A 21,256-nucleotide genomic window follows, 5' to 3' on the forward strand; every position below is an offset into this window, starting at 1 on the left:
TATTGTAATATATATATATATATATATATATATATATATATATATATATATATATATATATATATATATATATATATATATATAATATTTAACCTTGACATCAAAAAATCTCATATTCTCATATATCATTATAGTATGAAAAATTAGTACTACTATAATATAAGTATGAAAATAAATATATATTTATTAAAAATTTTAATTAAAAAAATCTAACATAATAAAAAAAACTGCTGAGTTCTAAAAAGTCATTTTCTAGTATCCCAAACATTAATTAAAATTAATTAATGAGCTTGATGAACAACAGTTGCATGCATTGTTTATAAATAGAACTGATACAAATTGATAATGAAAATCAATTTTTTATCATCAGTTTAGCCTCATTTACAGACACTGAGAACCTTCATTATTTGTCACTTTGCAGTTGTAAAAATCTGTTAAATTGCACATTTTTATCTGATTAATCTGATGAAATAATTATTACATAATAATAACTGGATTAATATTAACAAATGATAAGAAACAGTTTAATTTCCATCCAGCCTGTTCTGCTTTAGACTGAAGTCTTTATTCTGTGTAAAAGTTGGGAGCAAATACTTTATTTGTCAGAATGAACTGGAGTGATATTAACTCCCTCCAGACGCGTGTCGATGAACGAGCATATGCCGAGTTCGAAGGGCTTTCATTCCAGAACGACTGGAGGGTTGCCGTCGTCATGGCAACCGGTTTTACACCTGTTTTTACGTGGCTTTCAGGACTTTTTAAGAGCCGAGATTCCATTAACCTGGATGGCGTCTCCGTCATTTTCCAGTGCCCGGGATTTAGTGTCCTTGAAGAGGAAAACAGCCGGCCTGATCCCAAACTTGCAACCCTGACTAATTAAGAAAGCAGCACAGTGTTGATTTGAACAGCTCTCACAGGTCAAGCACTGATTTCTTCTTCTGCTGTTTGTTATTATTGCGTAAGAACTCTGAAATGACTTTCCTTTCTCTTTTATTTTTCAGCGTTACATCATCGCTGGAGAATCATCCCATCATGCTTTTTTTTCTTTTCTTTTCAATATCATGTTTCACTCACATTAGAGAAGTAAATGCATTGGATTGTGAAGTTTGGCTCACTAACAGACAAAAAAGTCTCTTATATGCTCACCAAGGCTATTTATTTGATCACAAATACAGTAAAAAATATGAAATATTTTTACAATTTAAAATAACTGTTTTGCATGTGAATATATTGTAAAATGTAATTTATATTGTGTGATCAAAGTTGAATTTTCAGCAGTCTTCAGTGTCACATGATCCTTCAGAAATCATTCTAATTTGCTGATGAGAATATATTAAAACAGAAAACAGTTGTAATTTTACTGTATTTTTGATCAAATAAATGCTTGGTTGATCACTTTTGAGTGTATTTCTGTTATAGTAAAGCAAATGGTCATTTTTTCAGGGAACGTGATGCAGTTTTGCTCCAGGTCTGTGTCTCTTGGCAGCAGTGATCTGCGATCAATGCGATCTCTGAGGAAGCGATGCAGTAACAGTGTTGGGGATTGTGTTGAATCATGTGGCCGACTGTAATGACTCTATACCTAGGTTGTCATATATTTTATTTGGCTAAGTGCTGCTTGGCAGACCCACTTAGCAGAGTTTGGGAGCGGCGCTCATCTCTCAATCTGAGCAGGCCGGTGTCGTTTTAAAAGCGCTCGCTCTCAGTTACTCTAATGTCGCTGCTGTCAGTGTGAGAAATAACCATCGAGACGGATCGCAGCTCTTCAAAACTGCACGGCTGCATTAATGCGGCTCAAATGCTCTGAAAAGAGCCATATTCGTATTTACAATTGTGTTTATACTCCTGTGAAGTTTGTCTTTTCTTTGCCCTGACACGAGGGTCTGATTCTTCACAACAATAATTATCAAAATAACAGCTTAGCATTTGTGAGAGTGATTCAGTGTGTGGAAGCAAAGCAATTACACAGAATATATTTTGACACATAATTTGCCATTCACTGCTAAAGCTGCAGAACTGTCTGATTAAACTAATTTTACAAGAAATGTTTTTTTATTATTATTTGTAATTAGCTGAGAGCTTTTTAAAGGATTAGTTCACTTTCAAAAAAAAAATTCCTGATAATTCACTCACCCCCATGTCATCCAAGATTTTCATGTCTTTCTTTCTTCAGTCGAAAAGAAATGGTTTTTGATGAAAACATTCCAGGATTTTTCTCCTTATAGTGGACTTCAGGGGTCTCTAAACGGTTGAAGGTCAAAATGAGTTTCAGTGCAGCTTCAAAGGGCTTTAAATGATACCAGATGTGGAATAAGAGTCTTATCTAGAGAAACCATCTGACATTTTATATATATATATATATATATATATAATATACGTTTTAACCATAGACGCTTGTCTAAGTTTGAACTAATTGTTATATACTATCACTAGCATATTGTATATGACAATTTAGTTCAAGCTTTGACCTGTGGAGGGCAGTAATACACTTAGCAGTGTCTACACTGCCGGAATTCTAATAGAGTAGAAGAAGAGAGCTAGTTGATGAGCGTCTATGGTTAAAACGTCTATAATTTTTTATTTTCTTTTAGAAAATGACAGATAAGACCCTTATTCCTCGTCTGGTGTCATTTAAAGCCCTTTGAAGCTGCACTGAGACTGTAATTTTGACCTTCAACCATTTGGAGTCCATTGAAGTCCACTATATGGAGAAAAATCCTGGAATGTTTTCATCAAAAACCTTAAAGGTGCACTATGTAATATTTTCTGTCCGCATGAGTATGAGGTAACGCAGCTCTGTTTATCATATTAGAAACATTTGAGAGTGTTGAAAATGATGTTATAACGTTACTCTGTGCGTTCGCTCGGCGGCTGCTGTGAGACACTGTTACACACTGCAGTAAGATAGATCCATTTTACAATATCATATTAAATATTGTATGATTGTGTTGATAAATGACATACAATTAATTTTAAAACGTATTGTATGATGGAGAAAATGCTGTATTACTGTTATTAAAAATAAAGCTGCATCTGATTATGCTATGTTAGCTACTTCACAAAATAGTGTTTTTCTCTGAGGCATGGTAAAGCATGAAAAAAAATCAAGAAAATTAGATTTAACAATAAGACTAAACATGTTGAGCTATATAACAATAATTATTTCTGTCTATAAATATATCAAAACAGATGTTCCCTTGTCTATTAAAACATGTAAATGTTAAAGTATCTTTGGTGTTTTCATGGTTTCTACAAAATAAAACCGGAAACCGAGAATAACGCGGGTATGACGCAATTGACTCCTCGCATGTCCCAGAGCTTTGGTTAAAACTGCAATTTTCTCATGATTTACAAATAGTTGCAAACATTTGGGATATTGTAAGTACTCAAGTGAACAAAATATATAACACTGGCCTAGTGGTTTTTGGATATTTTACTGCAAAATTGTTATATATTGCAACTTTAATTTCATTTTGACTGAAGAAAGAAAGACATGAACATCTTGGATGACATGAGCTTGAGTAAATTATCAGGAAAATTATATTTGAAAGTGAACTAATCCTTTAAGAGCCACAGTTTTATAATCTTATCTCACAAATAACTACAATAAATCAATGTGATTTTTTTTTGTTGTCTTTTTGAAATCCCATCATTCCTGTAAAGGTTTTTCTGGTGTCTTTTAAATGCATGCAGTGAAACATTATCTCAGCTAAAATATGTTTTTAGAACATTGTGAACATTCCAAACGTCCAGTTAAGGGAACATTCCATTTTATCTTCTTCAAACATTATGGGAACATTCATTTTGAATGTTTTCTGAACGTTCTAAAGCAGGTAGTAACATTTAAAAAATGATGAACGTCCAATTAATCGTTTTTTTAAAAAAAGTTTTCAGAACATTATTAAAGAACAGATCATTTGGTGAACATTCTATTAACGTTACTGGAAAAACTTTTGTTCTTAACGTTGAGAAAACCTTCCCCTAACGTTCCGTTAGCTTGCCAGAATTTTTCTATTATTTACCAATCCCCTATCTAGACTGTTTACCTGCCCTTGTAAAATATTATAAAAAGCATTAAAATAAGGAAAATTCTTTGCAAACTTAAATAAAAGAAATATTTACAATTAACTTTTATACTGAAGTATCACTTAAAGAGGGTGAGAATTGTTATTACTATTATACAGTATTAAAAGTATCAAGAACATGATCAGATTTTTTTATGTGATACTCATAGTTTCACATATTTTTTTCAAGATATTATAACTGAAAAATCATGAATACAGCAGATCTGGAGGAGATTATTACTGAGCCATGACTGTAATGTTCTGTCTCATATACAGTATGGATACACAAGCTTGTTTTTTAATTAACTGAACGTTAGCAGCTTCGGAGGCGTGCATTCAAACAGTTTCACTGCCAGAAGTCAGGGAGTTTGTGCTTCACTTGTTTTTCAAGGATGGTTATTGTCATCTGCGCTGGCTCACTTGACACGACAACTTAGTATGTGAAGGTGAAGTGTTTTTACACAGAAAGTTGCATTCTGTGATTATAAAATTCGTTTTTCTGATATTTCAAACTCCAGATGCTTTGCCCAGTTTAATTTTGAGATTATTATCTTGAAATATGATCTTATTATTGTAACAGTAATATAATAGCTACTGATTTAGCTGCTTTGTTGTTGTTGTTTTTTATGGGTAATGGTATTTAACTAGGCTATTTATCAGTTATTTTTTATTTATGTGCAAATTTAGTTTGGAATTGTGCTTCCAAAAGACCTCAAATAGTTTCATCTCAGCAGCCTAACTAATGTTTAGGTGAATCAATCAATCAATTCACCTAAAAATCAAAACAATAATTTTGCATAACCAAAACAAAGCACATATTCGCACCAAAATACTGCAGTGTTGGCCGTGATGTGCAGTATGTGTATATATTGTGTAGCCTGAGCATATGGGCTCAAAGGCTTTGCATTTCTCTCTTTGTGTTTCAACATCCGGGTTTTCCTGCTGCGAAATTCCCAATCCTACTACAGCAAAGCCTCGGCTCATGAATATTAATTAGACCGTGCTGACGTTGAACGTCAACTTTCCGGGAGCGTCCAGTCATGGAATCAATTCTATATTCATGAACCTGGCCTTCTCAGCAGGCTGACTAGAACTCAGCCAATGAGGGAGCGGGCGTCACGTTGCGTACTTAATATTCATGAGCCAAGCCTTCGCCTTAGTAGAACTGGAAAATTGGTTTCCCTGCTGGCTGCGTTTCGCTCTCCGAAGCCATTTTGGACTCAGTTCAGTTCCGAGCATGTCAGAATCGGACCCTGTCCAGCCATTCTCACTCTGAACGGGAGAAGCTTCGCACACGGACAGGCTTTGGGTGGAAATCACTCATTATTCCCTGCCGGAAGGCGTTTGTGTTGGAATAGCCGCTTTTCCTGATGGATTTCTGCATATGTTAAAGTTTGATTGGGTGGACATCAGGCCGACGGTCACTCGGGCTCCTGTGTGTGTGTGTGAGAGAGTGTGTGAGTGTGTGCATGTGTGTGTGTGTTTCCCCCCGATCGTTTTAAATGTGTGCAAAGCAGAAGACACTGAAAAGGAGAAAATCTGGGGTGTTTTTGTGCCATTAGAGGAATATGTTCGCTTCCTGGCTGACTTTTGCACTTCTTCTGGGAACTTTTTGTGCAGGTAAGCGCTCATTTATTCCTTTGACAAGACTTGGGTGAGTTTGCATGAATGCAATCCTTAGGATTTCTGACTTTAGACATGCATTTGATAGGATGCACTGGACTTTTATCGCGGACGCGCTCCAGTCATTAGGAAACGTGTTTGAGTTCCATCAGCGTTTGATGAAAATAATGATTGCTTCAGTGTTTTGTAGATGTGGATGAGTAAAGCTCGATATCTTTCATTCAGAACTACAAATACTTCTCAGTTTGCTCAGGAATAACACGAGGACAGACAATTTTTGGTAGTTGCATTTATGAATCAAGTCCTGCATGAGATTGTCAGGTGGAAATGATTCCTGCATCCATGATAAATATGGATAATATAGTGTGCTTCTGTAGTGCACTTATTAATTGAGTGTTGTGATTTGTGGTAGTGTCTTATAAGGGTTTATTCCTCTCATATTCCTCAATTCATCACACATCCTTCAGATGCTCATAAAGTCTTGTGTATATGCAGTAAATGTGTGTTTGTCTGCTTGTGGACTGTGGCTTTGTTGTGTTGGAGGGTTTTGGGGGGAGGGGTGGATCTATACAGCTCAATATTATGCTGAATTCAGATTAAATAACATTGCACAGTGCACTTTAATAATTGATCTCAGAGTAAATATTTTTCATATTGAAAGAGATTGCTTCCATTTCAGGGACCGAATTCCCAGTGTTTTACCACCAAGAATGGCCTTGTTGGGCAAAACAATAATATATATATATATATATATATATATATATATATATATATATATATATATAATATAATTATAATATTTATATGAGGTTTTGTGCCTCAGATGCAGTATTGTTTTAGTTTTATCAATAATTGGAATTGGCTTTTATTGTAAAATTTTTAGTCTTCATGTTAATTGTTTTGTATTTATTTATTTATTTATTTTTTATTTTTGTCTTAAGGTTTTTTTTTTTTTTTTTGGTGATTTCTGCTAGGGCTGGGACAATAAATCGATTCACCTCGATTTGTGGATTTTCCGAATGCATCGTGATTCTCTCTTGAATCAATTCTGAGCTCTGTTTTTAACAGCAGATGGCGCTGTAGGCTAATTTTAACCGTACGCTCACTCAAATGCTCAAGAAGAGCGTTCGTTCTTTCGGCTATATTGCACCTCAGAATGCTTTTATGATGCGAGTTTATTGTAAACAGCCCACTGCAAACACCCTTGTAATATGCTTCAACCTTTTCGAGTTCTATGAAGGACTATTTTATAGAAGGTTCAAGTGGTGCGTGTACGGCTGTTTCTAAAGCACTCATTGCCATCTGCTGGTGGAAACTAAGCTCAGTATTGATTTGAAAGAGAATCGAGATGCATTAGGAAATTTTCAGAATCGATTCTCAATTCGCAATTCAACGATTTATTGTCCCAGCCCTAATCTTTGGCTTTATTATGATAGGATAGTATAGAGTGGACAGGAAGTGAGGTGGGAGAGAGAGGGGGCTTGGATCGGGAAAGGTCCACGAGATGGGACTCGAACTTGGGTTGCCCGAAGCGCAATGGCATTATATGTCGGTGCTGCCCACGAGGCTATCGGCACCATTTGTCCTTTTTTGTTTTTAAGTTTCATTTATTTGTTTCAGTTTTTATTTTAGTCTTACTTTTGTTTAGTTTTATTTATTTCCAGTTAATAATTTTAGTGTCAACTTAAATTGAAATAAGTTAATTTCTAATTTTATTTGGTTGAAGTTTTTCAACTAATATTTATACTTTATTGCATTTCAGCTTTATTTCAGTTAGCAGAAACAAATTTAGTTTCAGTTAATAATAATAATAACCCTGCTCCGATGTCCTGGTGTCTCTGAGGAGTGTGGGAAGTTTCTGTTTTGTGAACATAAGTCTTTGAACAGACCAGCATATGTTGTGTTGTGTTCTTTACTAGCTTAACCAACAAGCCTCCTTTTGGTTTAGCAGGTTCAGCAGAAGGACAACAAATGCTCTTTTTCCTGTGGTTGGTTTTCCTCCAAAAGGCTTCATAGAGTGAGAAGACACAAAGTTTGTTTTTAGAAATTTTGTTAGAAAGCAACTTCGGAGACGTGTGTGTTCAAACATCACATGATGTGTGTTTTTGGTTCAATAGAAGTTGGTCTTCAAGGTTGTTTATTGTCTTTTATGGTGAGTCACATGACAGAAGAAAGCTGGTGTTTTGTAGCTCTTTTTTTTTTTAACCCCGTTCCATTGTCAGAAATTTTGATGCAGATTTACTTTATTTCATACTCATATTCTGCTTAATTTTGTGATTAATATCTTGAAATATGATCTTACTTTTCCATTAATGCAACAGAAATCTACTGACTTGCATAGATTCAAATGAGACCCAGTAGAAATGCTGGTGAATCTCACAAAACCTGTCATAATCCTTGATAAATTGCTTGTTGTATTCCTGATTTTGATAAAACCGTCTTAAAATTTATTCAGTTTTTATTCTTTCTTTTTTTAAAATAAGATCATTATATTTATCCTATTTATCCCATTATCCTATTACACTGTAAAATATTACTTTTCAAAGTTGTAAATAAAACCGATTATTAGAAATATTTGAGAAAATACTATTTCAGGCTTTCTAGTTCAAATTTTTATGATTAATTGATTGATTCAAGCATTGCTTGTCATTTATTTGTGAAACTTATTAGCAATATCTGAGTAAAAATTCATTCAAAATAAATTCTACTCCATTTTTTCAGTGTAAAATCGTTTAGAATTTTGGTAAAATTGTTGAATTATCATGAAAATACCATCACAATGCAATCAATCCCTTAATTTTCTTAATGCAAAACATAATTTCTTGAGTTTTCCTTCTGATTTCTTGGTGAAATGTGACCCTGACGTGTTCCTGTTGGTCTCTCTGTCATTGTTCAGTGGTTTTGCGATGCCGCGAGGGCTCATAAAGCCTGATGTTTTGGCTGTTGTGTGTGTGTGTGTTGTGTAATAGTCTTTGCGAAGAGCATTCCAAGATTCCCCTGGCTGAGCGGAGGGTGCCGTAAAAAGAAAAGCAGGGCGGTGTGGCTTTTAAACACCCTTCTATTGGAGGAAACAAATTACCCTTGATGTTCCGTTTACTGCTCGTATCTGCTCGAGAGCGACGTTGAGTTTTTGCGTATTTGAAAGGTTGGACGAGGGGGTCGGTTTCCCTGTACATCCATGTATTTCTGGTGAACAGTTCCCCTCGGAGGGCCGCCGCATTACTGACAGCAAGATGTCTTGTATGTGGTTTGTTTGTGTGTGTGTGTGTGTGTGTGTGTGTGTGTGTGGTGTTGGGTTTGTTCAAAGGATTGACCACATGGTTGGATGGGGGGAGGGTGGAGTGGAATTCCTCCCTGGACTGAAATGGCCACCGTATAGTCCATCAGCGCTCCAATCAGCGGAGCCGTAGAGCTGCCATGGGATCATCCAGAGGGAGATACGGTGGTTTGCATGTTGCGTTATGGATGTAAGCTGTGGTGCATGGGTGGGGGGGCTGGTTGAGTGAGAGAGAGAGAAAGAGAGAGAGTGTGAGAAATGGGGGATGGGTCGCCTGAAGCAAGAACTGGGATTTAAAGTAACAGTATGTGTTTTTCTTGTGGTGTTTACCAAGTCAATCAACATTACACTGGAAAAAAAATTGGTGTTAAAACAGATTTCACTCAGAAATTAGTAAATATTGCAAACATTTACAAAGAAACTGCAAGAAACTCGTTAAACGTGAAAAATGTATTCCAATAACATTTGTTTTATTTGCAACGTCAAAAAAAAAAATCTTTTATTTACAGAAAAATTTGCATAGGAAATTGCTAGTAAAATTTCAAATATATTTTTACACCAATAATCTTCAAAATCTTCCTTTTACAGTGTATGTGTTCACTTAGTCATGTGATTCAACCTCCAGCATTGAATGTCAGTGTGTGCTTCGTCAAACCATGTCTTGTTGAGGAGAAGTGTGTAATTTTTGTGTGTGAATAAATGGGTAAACATATTTACATTTGCATGTGTTGAAGGAAAATGTGTTGGATTTAATTTCACAAATAATTATTAAATTATTACAAATAATAACTTAAGGTTTTCTGTAAAGCTTTTTTGAAACAATGTGTTTTGTAGAAAGCGTTATATAAATAAATTTGGAAACTTGAATTACAAAGAAATGGCAAGTAAACATTGGATTAAATGTGAAGTTTTGAACTGCAGAAATACTTTTAGTAGAGGTGCATTAGTGTTTTGTAATCATATGAAGATGCATGAGTCGATGGCTTTGATTGATGCACACAGAGGTTGGGGTTGATGTGTATATACTCTTTTGTGCTCAAATAAGGACCCTGTGATTGAGGTTCTAAGTTGTTTGAAGAATTTGAATGGGATTTCATCCCAAACAGTCTGAAATGAAGTGTTGATCCCTCAGGAATATTCTGTTTGAGTTGAGCTTCTTAAGAATTAACTTCCAGAAACCTGTCTCATCATGAGCCTTTTTCAAGATTTGTTGAATTTGACGGTCAGTCATCAAATTTTAGTCAAATTTACATCCACTTTATTGGAAGAAATAAGACCACAAAGACTTTCATATTGAACAATATTGATATATTAAGGATTCATGAGTTCCTTGCATAAATTAGTGTGATTTACTGTTCATAAGATTCTGCTATTGTTTTGCAGTATTGTTATAGTTGTGATGTTAAGAGTTCATGTTTTTACATTCATTGATTGTCTTCCTTCCTGATGTTCTTTGTCAAGTGTATGTGCAACCTTTTAAAACTATATACTATACTATATAAGATAATTTCCCCTTCAGAAACATGACTAAATATGAGGCTACTAGAATGATTGATTTCTTGCTAATAATTGAAAATTTGGTCAACAAGAAATCTGCAGTTGCCTTAATGAATTTATTGGCTGATTTTGTTTAGAGATTACAAACTGACAAATCAAAGTGCTGTTACTTATGATAATTATTAAGACAACAGTTGAAAATTGAATGCACAAACTTTTCTCAACAATTACTTACATAGTTTTTTACTGTGTGTAGAGTCAAATTGAATATTGCATTTAAACAGAACACAGACTTTTGTTAATTTCATCAGTCAATTCCATTAATATCAAAAAGGCCAAATAATGATCGTTTAATCCATCATCTGTCATAATGACCTTTGGGAAGTTTAAGGTTTTCTTTGACACGACCCCAGCTGGAGCAGATGTGGCTCAATTAAAGAATCACAGTGGAAGTTAGCGGTTGTTGAACATTAAGTTTCATTTCAAATGTTTTATGAGGTATGAAGGCACAGATTGTCCTGTTTTTAGACGTGTTTGAGCCCGTAACATAGTTTGTGATTATGTAAAACAGCCGTATGCATGCTGAGAGCTTCACATTGAGGAGAACACATTGTTCTTTTAGACGAATCTTTGTTTAACTGAACTGTGTATTGAGTGAACTTCCATGAGCTTGACTTTTACACAAAAAGAATCGTCTGCTAGACCCTCTCTTGTGTTTTCCGTTTTATGCTGTGTCAGATCTTTGCGTTAGAACGTGAAATGTTATGGAGATGGTATGCTGGGATTTGCTCAAATTGTCCGTAATTGACTTTTGGCCCGGGGTGTGGAGAATCGTGGAATTCATGAATCTATTTTCCTCCTGACTTTCATTCTAATCTGTTATAGATGCTTGAAACCAACGTTTCAAATCTGAGCTAATTTGATAAGCGAAGATCAAAATGGTTGCATTCAGACAGAATATCTTGTGCAGTCTAGATTATTACCCATAATGCACCACAGCATTCATTTTGGGCCACAGAAGATCAATATGAGCAAAAGAGATTTATTTAAAAGCATCATTCTCGCTAAACTCTTGGACGGCAGTTTTGCAGAAGCTTGTACTTGAATTTGGAAAATATTTCAAGGAATGATGGATCATCCTGTATCAAGATTAAACAATTGTAATGATTGATTGTGCCAGAGATTAAGAATAATCAAAATAAGTTTTTGAGTGTTGTTTAAGAAGTTTAATTCTGGGCTCTAAATATTGCTCTGGGATTTCAAGTCTTTGGCATTTTATCATCCAGTGTGATTTTGTGCGAGTTACGTGATGAAGTTTAATACTAAGTGTTGCAAGTATGGTTAAACCAGTTTCTACTAACCAGTAACTACTGCGGTTAATTGTGCAAGATGTTTATAATCAACACTCAATGCTGCACATTGCACACAGCACAAAATGCTGGGTTAAAAACAACCCAAGTTGGGCTGAAAATGGACAAACTCAGCAATTGGATTGTTTTTAACCCAACGATTGGGTTGCTTTTACCCAAGTTAGGTTGAAAATGGACAAACTCAGCAATTGGATTGTTTTTAACCCAATGATTGGGTTGCTTTTACCTAGGTTGGGTTGAAAATGGACAAAGTCCGTGATTGGTTTGTTTTTATCCCACCAATTGGGATTGGGTTGGGTTGGGTTGAAAAATGGACAAATATAGCGTTTGGTTTGCTTTAACCCAGAGATTGGGTTGGGATGATTTTTAATTTCCAACCTATTTTGGGTTCATATCAAGCCAGCCATGTAGTAATTTTGAAACAATACTTGGGTTAAATAAAACTGCCCAGAATGTTAGGCAAACATTTAACCCAAACACTGGGTTTTAGGGCTGGGCGATATATCGAATGTTTTTGTCACGCGCATTTCATCAGTAAAGCCGGTTCCCTGATTGCCGCTAAATCGCCATCATCTGCTTTCAAATGGAGCGCCATTTAATAGACAGAGCCGTAGTTCACTGATAAGCCAATATCGACGGCGATTCATATCTTATGGATTGATATCGGGTTTGTCCATTTTCAATCCAACTTGGGTTGTTTTTACCCAGATTTTTTTAGAGCGATGAATAGCTTTATAGGTACATTAGATCTATTTCTTTGTCTAAAGCGTTTCTTCTGCCGCACTGGTGAACTTTGTTTTTCAAGGTCTTTGTTGGAAAATGTTAGTTTGCTTCCTTTTATTTAGGGACTCTTGAGAATAAAGAAAAAGTCAGCTTGCTATAATTCAGCTCGTTTTATATTTGTACTGGGTGATAATTTTTATATATTTTAATTTAAGTGCATGGAGTTCACAAGAATGCGAGCTTTAAAGACAATAAACCTTCATTTACGAGATGGAGAGTGGGTGTTATTGAGTTCAGAATGAATTAAAACCTTACAAGCTTTTGCAGCTACTGCCTTGTCTTTGTGAGAAATACCTCTCAGATGAATCTGCATGCTCGTCTTCCTCTTCATCACGTGTCGTTGTTCTCTGAGGGACGTTTTCAGGGTTTCGTGTTTCACTCCGAGTCCACAGAGTGTCATGTACATTGCCAGAAACGCTCTGTAATTGCAAATGAAACGCTTGCTTGGCAAGTCTTGGATAATTTCCCAGGTTTGTTATTGTTGCACATCCAATTCTATTATTTTCTCAAATGAGGCAACCGTGTTTGAAGAGTGCAGAGAGAGAGAGAGTCTCGTGCTGCAGAAAAGTCTGGCTGTTCTCGCTGTGCCGTTTGTTTACCTTCGTAGATAACGCTTATCTGGGCCCGAGCTGCATGGTCGGAATGCCGTACATAAACAGTGATATTCTGCAGGCCTTATCTCTCGCACGGGACTGTCGTTCATCACATGTGGCTCTCGTGAACACGCGGAGGGTTCGGTTCAGCTCTGAGTTTGTTCAGCTCAAATATTCCATGAAATGATTGGTATACGAATGTTTACAGTGTGACAGACTGTCATGCTTATAGACTTACAGTTCCTCACGTACTGAGCTCAAACAGTTGAAACACTGAATCTGCATACATTTTCTGCACTGATTATGGGGGATATTTTGCAATTCTATAGAAATTTTTGTTTTATACATTCTAATATATTTAATAAATGCAGGTCCCCTTAACCACATGTGTACAACTATGGGCATTTAATTCAACACATTTGTAATTTTTTTCAACTTTTGTTTCAACTTAAATTGTTTGTGCTGACTTTAAATATTAACTTTCTATTTATCAAAGAATCCTGAAAAAAAGTATGACAGTTTCCACAAAAATATGAAGCACCACAACTGTTTTTTTTAACATTGATAATAATCAGAAATGTTTCTTGAGCATCATATCATCATATTAGAATGATTTCTGAAGGATCATGTGACACTGAAGACTGGAGTAATGATGCTGAAAATTCAGCTTTGATCACAGGAATAAATTACATTTAGAATATATTGATGCAGAAAACAGTTATTTTAAATTGTAAAATGATTTCACATTTTTACTGTATTTTTGTTCAAATAAATAAATCTTACAGACCCCAAACATTTAAACACTAACTATATCTGTTAAAAGTTTATTGAACAGCTAAGAAACAGCTTCACAAACAGACAAATTCATTATTTCCGTTACAATAATTCTAATGATCGGAGTACTGGGATAAAAGTTTATAGTTCAGATATAAACACTGATGTCTATGGTAGCGATCAAAATAATTGCCTTTTGAAAGTAACTTAATGCTTAAAATTTACGTAAATTACACCAGTAGGTGGCGACAAGTGACTGTTAAAAATGTATTTGTCATTAAATGTTTTATTCAGGAGATTAGTTCAAAAACGCTGATTTCATCTAGTAATAAAACAAGTGAACTCTTTATGAGTGAGTCATTGAATTATTCACTCGACCTGTTTTTTTTTTTGTTTTTTTTTAAATAACTGTTAAATTAATTAAACACTCATGATCACTATTTTAAACAATAACAACAACAACAAATCGTGATTCTCAATTTATCCAGAATTGTGCAGCTAGTTCCAGTGTTTTATTTACCATCTTTTCTCTTTTTGTTTTGAATTTCAAGGAACTTTTTCACCGCGTTCTCACATGTTTGTCTGTAAAATCTTCTCTGTGACTGTCGTAAAATTTGTTGTTGTTGTGGGTCTCTCCATTTCACCCTGGCACTGAGTTGATGGCTCAATGGCTGCGTCATTGCGACGGACCTTGTTTGTAGCAGAAGTTTCTTTCTAGCCGTAGAGAAAGGGAGGCCGGGTCACGACGGGCTCTATTCAACAGACGATTGATGGCTCTTATGCTGTTCTGCTGAGAATTAGTGAGCAGTCTGGGTGCGTATTTGTGTCTGTCTGTGTATGCGTGTCCCTTTCCCTGTGTGTTTGTTTCTTGCCTTTGGAAGGCATTTGTCGGCGGGGCCGGGGCCCGTCTGCTGGAGCCGTCCCGGCCCCTGCGGCGCCCCCCTCTGCTTTTGTGTCAGTCGGTCTGTGCTCAGATATGTCGGGCAGCAGAGGGCTGTTTGTTGAGATCTGGCCTCATGCTGAGTGTACGCTGGACACACGGGGCAATGACACCATCTGAGTGTGTTTCCTCTGATTGAAGAGATGTTTTAAAGTTGCGTTATACTCTCATGGTAAAAGTAGGATCTTTTTTGGCTGAAGACGTTAAGTTTGAGAGATTTTTTTTTTAGGAAGCTTTTGTGTGTGCAGTTTTGAGTCAAGTCACATTTATTTCTAAGCAGCTTCACAGCAATAGACGGGAAAATAAGTGTTAATCTTGTAAAATTGATCAATAAAATAGCTTATTTAGCTTTAAAGTTTGCTATAAAGCAGCTCTACAGAATTATTTAGATTCAATGTTGATTCAGTTCAGTTCAATAAGTCAATGTTACAAAGTTCATAATTTATGAAACATTCAATTTTAGCTGTAAAGCATCTCTACAGAAAACAATAGTGTCATTATTCTATTCAATTCAAGTCAGTTCACATTTTGTTCTCATCTGAGCGGTTAAATCGATATTACTAAATAACTTTTGTGGTTATGCTTTTTCCATGTTTCACCCTAAAAGCAATACAGATAGTAATAAATATGTATGCATTTTTTTGACAATTTTAATCACAATTAAGCTAATTGTCCCTCAAATTCTCATTATAACCTTGTGGAAAAGCAAGTTTACTGTAATTAAATTTTTATTATCATTTGTTGTTCTTTATGCTGATTTTAATAACTAAGAGAATTTATTACTAAATCAGGGACTTTTAGTATCAATTAATATACTGAATTAGATGTTTATATTTTATTACATATTAATTTATATTTTAGTGAATTTATGTGCCTTTGTCATTTTTAGTATTTTTATATTTCTATTTAGCTTTCATTTAGTTTTAATTAAACTTAAACTTACCAAGGCAACATTTCTAATTTTTATTTCTAAGTTTTTCCTCAAATATTTAATTTAATATGTCTGCGCCGATAGCCTCGTGGGCAGCACCGACATATAGCTAGTGTCCCGAGTTCGTGTCCTGACTTTCTCGATCCCATCTCCCTTCCTCACTCCAACTTCGCTTCTTGCAAACTTACTGTCATAATGAAGGCAAAAATGGCAATAAAAGAAAGTAATCTGATTTTATTTGTTTTTAAATTGCCTTCATAAATGTTTTTATAGTTTTAGTTAACAATAATAACAGTAATTAAGGATTTTTTTTAATGTTAATTTTGTTGATCTTGTTTGATATTGTTAATATTTTAATGCTTTCAATCATCAAATTCCAAGCTTACAGATGTGTGTATCTCAGCTGTTTTTCAGCAGTGTTTGTTTTCTGAGAGTAAATGATTGTTTTAAGCATGTGAACACCAGAGATGTGACCATACGGTGTGTTTGAACCTCTCCGATCACTCAAATCTGTTGGCGTTTCCACCTGAGAGAGCCGATCCGTTTCTCCTCTGTGTGAGGAATCATTATTCCGGCTCTGGCTCTGGGGTTTTTGAGATGGAGATGGGGCAGATGCTTCCTCGCTGCTCCAGATGGAGGAATGTGGTGGATAATCCTGACTCCCAGGCTCCTCTCCTGACCTCTCCGTCGCCATCTTGACGTCCAGCTGTCGCCAGACATCAGCGGCCGTCAGCTGTGAGCACGTTTGCCACCCTCTGTTCGCTTCTGCCTCGAGCGGCCATGAAAGAGTGTGTAAAAATATCTCACACTAGAAGAGCATGATCAATGCATACTAATGTCTAGAGATGGGAAATGGAAGGAATTTTTATGATTCTGGTTCAGATTTCACTCAATTTGTTCCTTGACAAGTATTTTAGTACTTTTTGAAGAAGCACAAACTAAGAATTTATCCCAATTACAATTTAAACAAAAATGTATTTTTTTTTTTTTTAGCAGTTTATAAGGTTGTACTTTTTAAAACATTTTTATGTTTTAAACATTTTTTTTAAACACATTGTTTTTTGTAGCAATTTAGAAGGTTGTACATTTAAACACTTTTTTGTTTTAAACACTTTAAAAACAACTTAGTATTTGTTTTTTTTAGTAACCATGTTTTTCAAAATTAATTTTTTTTTTCTGTTATCTTTTTTTAATAACAATTTACAACAATGTTGCACATTTTTAAACACTTTTTTTGTAAAAAATAACGTAAATTTTAACAATTTACAACACTTTCATGTTTTTCTAATTTTGTTTAAACATTTTGTTTAGTTTTTTTAGTAACAACTTACAACAGTGTTGTATGTTTTTAAACATTTGTTTTTTTGTAATAAAATCTATATCTGTGATTTATAATATATATATCTCTAATCTATGATATTAGATAATAGATAATAGATGGTTTATTTTCAGCTGCAGATGTTGCTGGTCACATCCTGTCATCCTGCAGATGACTTTAATACAGCCATCGATGCAAGTCAAATATATGCTGTTTGTCTCTTTGGTCAGAGGTTGAATCCTGAATTGTCGCTCCAGCCAACAGAATAATTAGCTTTGGAGTGGAGTTTGCAGTCATTGTTGCAGTGACTCTGTGTGAGAAAAGGGCGAGAGGACGTGAGACGTTGTGTGACGTGAGATCTTGGGGTGATGAAGGGCAGGCTTTTGTCATGGAAAACCCATTCGTGACCACCTGCCGCGAGGAGGCCCCGTCAATGACGCCCACGAGTTCGTGGGAAAGTGTTCCTCCGAGCCTCCAGAGACAATCTGCCATTTATTGTTTATAGCGTGACAAAATTCGATATTTTGCCTGAACTTGATGTCATTGTTAGTCAAATGTTTTGATGCTGGATAAAAAGGGCACATGTTGCCACAGAAAAAACTAATCAAAGTCAGACTTAATGTGGTGAATAACTTTGACTTGACTTGCATCATGACACAATAATGTTAAAAGTTTAGCTTATAAAGACAGTAATTGTCAATTTTAATATTTACATTTTATTATTTGCTTTTAACAACTAGGAGTATCTTCATTATTATATTAGAAACGGTTATTATAGTACTATTTATATATTTTTTAGCATTAATTTTTTTAATTCGCTGTTATTTTTAAGTTTTAGTAGTTTTAATTTTAGGTGGTTTTGTCTAATATTTTTCCAGTTGGCTTTTATTTATCTTATTTTGGATTTAATTTGTAATTTTAGTTTAATTTAAGCCAGTTTCACAACATTTTTTGTCTTGTGTGGCGCTGCTTAAAGACGTTTCAGAAGTTTCTAGATTGACTCTGAAAATGAGATGATTGACAGAGATAACCATTGCAGTGGACGGGACAAAAACAATCTGATCATACAGTAGATATGTTCAATAAGTCTTGCAAACGAATAGACCTGCCACTTGTTATGAGTAATCTGTAATGTGTTGTTGCAACAACCACGACTTTTTGAAGGAAGATTGAAACTTATTTTTAATATTTCCATATTTTTATATGGGTATGATGGTATCCTAAGTAAATAATGATTTAAATGTTCCTGTTGTGTTCATTTAGTTAAAGTGTTAATGTAGTTAATGTCTAGATTATTAAGGTTTCAAGTGTGTATCTCTGAAACTCTATTGTAATTGTTAAAGTTTCCAAGTATCAGCATTCTCTTTTAAAAGTGATCGGGCAGACCAAACCGTAAGTCATAGAGACTTGAAACTTTGAGGGCTGGTAGTACTCACACCGTCTACAACGACACAAAGGCTCGGCCCAATCGGCCTGACGGGGGGGCTACAGCGGTCAAAAGTATGAAATTGCTCATAATTCCTAAATTGTTAACAATGTAGGAGTTATGAGTGATAGGCGTAGGCTCTAGTGTCTTATATGAATGGTATTTTGGATTTTTTGAAAAGCCTACTTTTGTGAACTAGTCCTAGGTTTTTTGTTCGATGAGATTCACATCTGCGATGGCCGACAGGACACCAAAACTTTCGAAGTGGGCGTGGCCACGTTTACTAAAACAGCTATCCCTCTTGAACGGAATGAGACAATTTCACCAAAGTTGGTACACCTATGTATTGGCTCGGTCTGTGGTTATTTGATAAAGGATGCAGAGACTGGCCACTTGGTGGCGCTATAAAATGAAAAAAAAAAAACGAAAACTGCTATAGCTGTGCAACAGTCAGTCCAATTGACTTGAAAACTGGCATGCTGCGTCTTTGTCCAAGGTGTCGCGATTGTCTACGAGGACATTTGTGTATCTTGTAAAACACGGCTGCCGTCAGCCAATAAAGTTCGAGGAGCTGTCAGACAAGGTTAACGGAGGCCGATCAGAACGAAACTCGCTCAGCCTGTTTGACTCACGGCCCTACCGGGGGGTGTCTTCACATTTTTCCAGTTCGTAAAGGATTGTATATCACACAATTTTTCACACACGCCCACAACATTCATACCACATGGTAGAACTCCTCATTCTGAGCAACTTTGTCTCTAGGACCACCGCTGTCCATCAAATCGTTTGTTAAATATTGGAGATTATTTCAAAAACTTTGGCGAACTAGTCCTAGGTTTTTGGCTCAACCTTGATAACTGTTAAAAAGCTTTACAATGTATATTTCATATGGTAAATTGGCTGTAAATGGTCTTTTCCATCTTGGGTCTAGATGGTTATAGGCTTGCTAAATAAAACATAATACCTTTTTGCTTAAAGTCCTTAAAACACCTAGACCCCATTATTTGCTGCTCGCAGCTATATTAGTTTTATTAATCAAATATAGTGTTGATTTTGCAGTTAACGCTTTCTAAAAACAGTTTTTATATAAAGATTGTCTCTTTTTCATTGGGGGCACCTTTTTAAATATTTCGAGAGCATAAGTAAATATTTTAATATTTAATTTAAATATTAAATATTTCAATAAGATATATTGAATATCTTCAAGTTAATCACAAAAATTTGGATTGTATTTGTCTTACCAGTTAAATTAAACAAATTTTTAATTAAACAAAAAATGCAGTGGTTGACAGTGTCTCTTTTGTTTAATCCCGCTTGTCAATTCAGAAACATCTCAAAATTACAAGTTTTGAAAAAAATTGGTTGAAATATTAGTATTGATAATGGTTGAAAAAAAGGTAAATTAAACTCCAAACCCTGTCCTTGCATTAAGGTGTTGTTCCCTTCTTCACTTTTCTGGCTTAAATTACCATAAGACACAAATTGAGGCACAGAAATGAGTGTGTTTTGGTGGTTGGTATAGCAGTTAATCTGTCTTTTATTCTGGAGAAGTTCTCCGTCGGCTGCATGTATATCATTCTTTATGCCAACAAAACGCGTGAGCCGCAGTCGTGACCTACATAGAAACTCTTCTCACAAACACAGTCTCGAAATCCCTCCGTCTGGGCTGAAATCAGGTCCTTCTTGAAACCCAGATCATGTTCACGTTTGAAAGGAAGTCCGACTGACCCAGGAGTCGCTTCCTCGAAATCAATCGCCAAACCTGCTTTCCCCGTGAACTTCCTCTGGGTTTGTTTTTATTGCAATCTGGCTTGATTATGATGATTATTGTTCCTTGTGGTTTTGTGGTTGAGTTGCAGTTTGTTTCTCGCCAGAGGCTATAAATAGATTAGTGTTTGAGCGTCTGAATGAGAGGGAGCGACACCAGAAGAAAAACTCAAACGAACGCTTGCCAAGCACTGGTGATGATGGAGTAAAGTGCGTTTGGAGATTGATTTCTTTATCTGTTGTGAAGGAGAATGTTTGTGTTGTCGCCTATCAGAACCTCTCCAAAGAGCATTGTTGTTCCTCTCACCAAAGTAGACACATTTTTATGAAATAAGAAACTCAATTTTACATTTACATGTATGGATTTAGCAAAAGCTTTTATCCAAAGTGACTTAGAGAAGAGGAACATTTGTCAATGAGCCAACAATATTCATAATATACACTAATAAAACAACCCAATTTTGGTTAAATATGGACAAACTCAGCGATTTGAGTTGTTTTAACCCAGCGGTTGGGTTAAATGTTTCCCCATTGTGCTGGGTAGGTTTATTTAACTCAACTATTGTTTAAAAATGGCTTAAAATGAACCCAAAATAGGTTGGAAATGAAAAATCAGACACACAATTACTAGAGGCAACAATAATAATCAAAAGGTGAACATTTATAATTTAAGCAATTTAATAAATGTTAGGTTTTTTTGTTTAATTATTATTCATTAAACATATAAATAAATGTTAATTTCCATTTTGGGTTCATTTTAAGTAAGCAATAGAGTAATTTTTAAACAATAGTTGAGTTAAATAAAACTACCCAGCAGGTTGGGTTAAAGCAACCCAACCACTGGGTTTGTCCATTTTTAGGCCAACTGGGGTTGTTTTTAACCCAGCATTTTT

The 21,256-nt window shown here is 35.3% G+C and overlaps 1 protein-coding gene across 1 annotated transcript in view; it reads left to right on the plus strand.

Moving 5' to 3' along the window:
- Nucleotides 1–5,309: 5,309 nt before the first annotated feature.
- Nucleotides 5,310–21,256, plus strand: part of acvr2ba (activin A receptor type 2Ba) — a 54,601-nt gene continuing 38,654 nt past the window's right edge. The window contains exon 1 of the mRNA XM_067378091.1: nucleotides 5,310–5,684. Within this exon, the coding sequence (XP_067234192.1) occupies nucleotides 5,633–5,684 (52 nt within the window). The 5' untranslated portion in view covers nucleotides 5,310–5,632. The remainder of the gene's footprint in view (nucleotides 5,685–21,256) is intronic.

The sequence above is a fragment of the Chanodichthys erythropterus genome, chromosome 23 (assembly GCF_024489055.1).
Source record: "Chanodichthys erythropterus isolate Z2021 chromosome 23, ASM2448905v1, whole genome shotgun sequence".
Lineage (NCBI taxonomy): Eukaryota > Metazoa > Chordata > Actinopteri > Cypriniformes > Xenocyprididae > Chanodichthys > Chanodichthys erythropterus.